The sequence below is a fragment of the Nyctereutes procyonoides genome, unplaced genomic scaffold, assembly GCF_905146905.1.
Source record: "Nyctereutes procyonoides isolate TBG_1078 unplaced genomic scaffold, NYPRO_anot_genome, whole genome shotgun sequence".
NCBI lineage: Eukaryota > Metazoa > Chordata > Mammalia > Carnivora > Canidae > Nyctereutes > Nyctereutes procyonoides.
The window spans coordinates 4240619-4246933 of NW_026575145.1; the positions used below are offsets into that span (position 1 = coordinate 4240619).

The window sequence follows — 6315 nt, forward strand, 5'->3', positions numbered from 1 at the left end:
GATAAATTTATCTTTATTCATTTCCTTTTTCAACTTAGGTGAAATAGAAGATGATTGATTTATTATTTATTTATTTAATTATCTCATTAAACTTTTGTTTTTATGGGTCTCAAAATTCTGTGACAGATTTTTGGTCGTTTCCATTAAAAAGTATTGACTTTAAAAACTAATAACTTAAAACTGCCACACATGCACAAAAAATCCCAAATGGTCCACAAAATATTCTCCTTTCCTTCTGAAGGTTTTATAATGCATTGTTATCATTAACCAGTCTTTTACTATTAAACTTAAATGGCCAATTGACACAAACAGTTCTGAGACTGTTCTTCCACCACTGATTAAGACTGGGGTGGTAGGTATTGAGGATAATATTCATTTAGTCTTCTGAGCTTTCTGGGCAGACTTGGTGATTTTGCCAGCTCCAGCTGCCTTCTTGTCCACTGCTTTGATGACACCCACAGCAACCATCTGTCTCATGTCACGAATAGCAAAATAGCCCAGAAGAGGATAGTCAGAGAAGCTCTCAACACACATAGCTTTGCCAGGAACCATATCAACAATGGCAGCATCCCCAGATTTTAAGAACTTGGGACCATCTTCCAGCTTTTTTCCAGAATGACGATCTATCTTCCCCTTCAGCTCAGCAAACTTGCCAGCAATATGAGCTGTGTGACAATCTAGCACAGGTGCATATCCAGCACTGATTTGGCCTGGATGGTTCAGGATAATCACCCAAGCCATGAAGCCAGCTGCTTCCATTGGTGGGTCACTTTTGCTGTCACCAGCCACATTGCCATGATGAACATCTTTGACAGATATGTTCTTGACATCGAAGCCCACATTGTTCCCAGGAAGAGCTTCACTCAAAGCTTCATGGCACATTTCAGCTGACTTTACTTCAGTTGTAACATTGACCGGAGCAAAGGTGACCACCATGCCAGGCTTAAGAACACCAGTCTCCACTTGGCCCCTGGGAAAGTACCAATACCACCAATTTTATAGACATCCTGGAGAGGCAGATGCAAAGGCTTATCAGTTGGGGCGAGTTGGTGGCAGAATGCAATCCAGAGCTCCAAGCAGTGTGTTCCACTGGCATCCGGCATTCCCATCTTTACAGGTGACTTTCCACCCCTTGAACCGAGGCATGTTGGCACTTGGCTCCAGCATGTTGTCACCATTCCAACCAGAAATTGGCACAAATGCTACTGTGTCTGGATTGTAGCCAATTTTCTTAATGTAGGTGCTGACTTCCTTAACGGTTTCCTCATATCTCTCCTGGCTGTAGGGTGGCTCAGTGGAATCCATTTTGTTAATGCCAACAATTAGTTGTTTTACACCCAGTGTGTAAGCCAGAAGGGCATGCTCACGGGTCTGCCCATTCTTGGAGATACCTGCTTCAAATTCACCAACACCAGCAGCTACAATCAGGACAGCACAGTCAGCCTGAGATGTGCCTGTAATCATGTTTTTGATAAAGTCTCTGTGTCCTGGGGCATCAATGATGGTCACATAATACTTGCTGGTCTTGAATTTCCACAGGGAGATACCAATGGTGATACCATGTTCACCTTCAGCTTTCAGTTTATCCAAGACCCAGGCATACTTGAAGGAGCCTTTTCCCATCTCAGAAGCCTCCTTCTCAAATTTTTCGATAGTTCTTTTGATCCTACCACATTTGTAGATCAGATGGTCAGTAGTGGTAGACCTGCCCAAATCTACATGTCCAGTGACGACGATGTTGATGTGAGTCTTTTCCTTTCCCATTTTGGTTTAGGTTTAGTGGTGGTTTTCACGACACCTGTGTTCTGGCAGCAAACCCGTTGCGAAAAAGCAATAGAAGATGTTTTATATAGAATTTATTGGGGACATACAGAAGATAGAAGTTCTAGCAAAGGTTTGCTTCAGGTGGAAAACCTAAATATATTGCTTAATCTCTCCTCTCTAAGTATATATATATATATATATATACATATATTATTATATTTTATACATATATATTATAATGTAGTATATATATGTATAATATATATACTTACTCCATTGCTTTTTGATATCTATATAAAGTGGAAAAAGGCATATGGTTAAGAAGTTAGAAAACACACCGACTACTTTGAAATCAAGTGACCTTGCTAAAAACAGTATTCATGACTGATTTTTTTTTTGACAAAACAAGAAATACTGATAGAGCAATTTATGATATATATATATTGGCTGTATGACAGTGCATTAAAACAATAATGTTTGGAAGGAAAAATACCACATAAATACTCAATAGTTATTTGATAAACATTTGTTAAGTAATTAAAGGAAAAATGAATGATAGAACTGCATCCATCATATAACTGCATAAAACTTCCAATTATTTTAGAAGCCCTGCTAGTAAAATTCAGGTGTTTTCCTGAACAGTTGGTACTGTACATGAATGATGACTGATTGGTTGAAATAAAATTCCATTCAGTTCACAATTCTTCCATAGTGGTTGTAATGGTAGAATAGTGCTGGTGAAAATGATATTCCAATCCTCTGGTCATGAAATTCTGTATACCCAAATTAAGGTAGTGGCAATGGGTTTAGAGAGAAATCTATAGATAGAGATTATACAATTAGAATGGATATCACTTCGTGGATAGTTGAGTGCGGGTGCTTTGGGGAGATTGTTCAGGTTTTTGGTTTATGCAACTGGATGGATAAATTAAAGACAGAGTACACAGCAGGGACAAGGTTTGGGATCAGGGAAAATGAGTTCAGTTTTAAACAAGATGACCCTGGCCAGTGATCCACTACATTTATCTCATTTTCTTTCACATTTATCATTCTGGCTAAGTGTTGATAATTTGTAGATGTTTCTTTGTCAGTAACTTTAAAGAAATTTTTGTTAATACAATTGTCTTTCCAACTAGACTGTAAACAACTTCAGGGTAGACTCCTTTTATTTTTTTTCTCTCTGATGTATTTCCTAGGCTTCTAGAAAGATCCTGGTATAGTAGAAATCAGTATTTACAACATTAATTTCCCCATGAGATATGTAAGTCTTTGATGGCAGACATAGTTTACCAACTATCCAGCCTTACATTGAAAAAAAAATTCAAAACATGGAACAATAGAGATGATTTTGCAGGGGTTATTGGAAGATAAAATACAATTTCAAAATATACATTTTAATATTCTCTATTATTTGTGTTGTTGGACCCTGGCTCACGGGTGCCAACGTGGCCCGGTGGACGCCCCAGAGACCCAGACCCCAGACAGGCAGATGCAATTAGCAAGAGGGTTTATTGAACGTTTGCGCAAACGGGCTCTCCGCCTCCGAAGAGGAAAAGAGCCCCGATTAGCAATTCCAGGTGTCTTTTAAAAGGCAAAAGGAAAGAAACTTCCTAAAGACAAAAGAACCGCGGGAGTCGCATGGCATCCAGGTTGATTTCGGGGAGGGTCAACATGAACCTATTCAGGGACATTCCAATCAGGGTGTGGGGGGGGGGGAAACGGTTTTCTTATTGTAAACAGAATGCTTTTAGTTGCTAAAATTTCAGGAAGAAGACTGGATGGGCTGCCTCTGGATTAGGGCTGGCCCTACTTACAAGGGGGGAAGGTTTCTTCATTCCCTCCTCTTGTTTGGGCTGATTTTAACCTTAAAATCTTAGGGAACATTTTTTTTTTTTTCAGTTTGGAGGGCCCGACATTGCTGAGTTAATACCAGAGCTTGGGTAATAGACAATCTTTCTCGGATGAACTGGAGCAGCCGGTTGAGGACGCAGGGGCCGAAAGTTAGCAGCAGGAGCAGGACAACTAGAGGGCCCAGAATGGTAGAGATTAGGGTGGTCAACCAGGGAGACTGATTAAACCAGCTTTCAGACCAGCCCTGCTGGGCCTCCCGGTCCCTTTGTCTTTTATTTAACCTTTCCCTGAGTTTGGCCATGGAGTCTCTGATGACTCCAGAATGGTCTGCATAGAAACAGCCTTCCTCTCCCAGGGCCACACACGGTCCTCCCTCTTTCAGGAATAGTCAATCCAAGCCTCTCCTGTTGTGAAGTGCTACTTCTGAAAGTGAGGGGAGGGACTGTTCTAGCTTAGAAACGGACTGCGCTAGTGTCCGTAGATCCTCATCTACAGCTGTTTGGAGTTCTATAGAACGTTGTGAGCCCTGGATCAGAGCAGCTGCGCCAGTACCCACCCCAGCAGCGACCCCTAGTCCCAACATAACGGCTAAGGTTAGGGAGACAGGTTCGCGCCGAAAACGGGTGGGATGTTTATCATACTGATTTTCTAGAGTTTCAGCAGGGTGATAGAACACCCTGGGTATGATCTGCACCATGACACAGAAGTCGTCTGAGCTATTTAGAACCTTAGCCGACACACAGGGGGTGAGGCCTTTGTTGCATGTCCACCAAGTTCCCGGCTGGGGCTCCAGGTAAGAATCAGTCCCCAAAATCGGGGTGGTAGTGTTGCAGAGTCTCTGGTAGCCCCAGGGGGGGGGGTGTTCCTATGCAGGTTCCCTGTCCTGAAACTTCTGTAAGGGTGAGTTGTGGTTGGGAGTCGGGTGTGCATCCCTGAGTGCTAGTGATATTATAGGTCCCTGAAGTAGCAATTCCCTCATAATAAGGGGGAGGGGAAGCAAGGCAGAGCCAGCAGGATTTAGTTACATCGGGGCTGGTTCGATTAAGGGCCAGGAATGCCCCTATGATAAGATTAAACAGTCGTTGTCCCGGCTCGGGTGACGACCGAGGGGTTGGAGTGACCGCGAAGTTAGTGGGTGCGGCGCTCCCTGCGGCTAGGGCCGGGGCAGCTCTTTGTTCGCCGAGGACCGCGTTAGGCCCGATCGCCACGGGGTCTGGGGATTCTATTTTTAGTTTAATTCTGAATATAAAACCATCATCTGTTCTTTCTTTGTATAACCTGAGTCCCCACGTATATCCATTGGCCCAGTAAATAGCCCTTTTTCCGGGCTCCGTGAAGGATATCCATAGGGGATGACACCACCCTTGGCAGGGCCCATAATTAAGGGTTTTCCATTTGCTAAATGTCGGGGGAGTATAGTTAGCCTTGACAGTGATATAATCCCAGGAGGAGGAGGGCCTCCATTCTGTATCCCCCGTAGTTTCGCACCCCCAATTTTTACAATAAAAATATTCCCCTCCTCCACAGGTGGGATTTAGCCTGCGATCTCTGTGGTGCCCGGGACAGACATAAAAGGGAAGAGTGCTTAGCATGGCCCTTCTGTCAGGCGTGCCACAGCCTCCCCATGGGTCTAATCCCAGTCGCCCTGGAGGGCTTTCTTGGTTAGGGGCTCTAGAGGTGTCGAAGTATCCCTCTAGGTCCCATGGGCCAGGGGCCCCTATGGTTAGCTTGCATAGGTCAGGATATAGGTTAGGCCACCAGGTTCCCACGGGGGCGGTCTTAGTTATAGACCAGACCTCGTCACCCCTAGACGTTAGTACCTGCCAGGTTAACCTTTTGAGGGCGTGAGGGTCACCTTTGGCGGAGGTGAAGAGCGCTAGGAGAGGTAGGAATATAACAACTGTCATTGAACAATTTTTGAAAGTCTTATCTTGAGCGGGTTTTGGGTGCGGTGGAGCTTCCATTGGAGTGGCTCGTCCGGTCCGTCCTGGCTGGCGTCAGCGGTGCTCGTTGATGGGGCGCGCTGGACGTGTGAGGCGTGGACCCAAGCAGCAATGCCGTCTACCTTTAAGGTGGTTGGGGTGGTCAGTAGGACAGTATATGGGCCCTTCCAGCGGGGCTCAAGCTCCTGGACTGATGTCTCCTGACGTAGACGGAGTCACCGGTCTGGAACGGGTGTGGGCCGGTTGTGTCTCCGGGGCGGTAGACAGCTGCAAGGGGTTTCCAGATCTGGTGCTGGATAATCTGGAGCGCCTTTAGCCTGTCCTGTAAACCGGGAGTGTTAGCAAGAGGGTCAATAGCAGAATCTAGTAAGTCCGTTACTGGTGGGGGACCTCCATAGAGAATCTCGTAAGGAGTTAGCCCATGGCGTGCGGGAGTGTTCCGGACTTGGAACAGAACCATAGGGAGGAGTTGGACCCAGTCTCTAGTGCCAGTCTCCAATGTCAATTTAGTTAGGGTCTCTTTAATTGTTCTATTCATTCTTTCTACCTGACCTGAGCTCTGGGGTCTGTATGCACAATGTAATTTCCAATTTATCCCCAGTAATCTGGCCACCAACTGACTTACCTGGGAGACGAAGGTGGGGCCATTGTCCGACCCTATTACCTTGGGCAGTCCAAACCGCGGGAAAATTTCTTCCAGGATTTTCTTGACAACCACCTGGGCGGTTTCTCGCTTGGTGGGGAAAGCTTCTGTCCA

General features: G+C 45.1%; 1 protein-coding gene across 1 annotated transcript; it reads right to left on the minus strand.

The window, feature by feature from the left end:
• Positions 1-233: 233 nt before the first annotated feature.
• LOC129499496 (elongation factor 1-alpha 1-like) lies at positions 234-1764 on the minus strand. The gene is given in 3 exon segments (XM_055309254.1): positions 234-971; positions 974-1040; positions 1042-1764. Coding segments are annotated over 3 exon segments (1389 nt in total). The 3' UTR covers positions 234-372.
• Positions 1765-6315: the final 4551 nt, after the last annotated feature.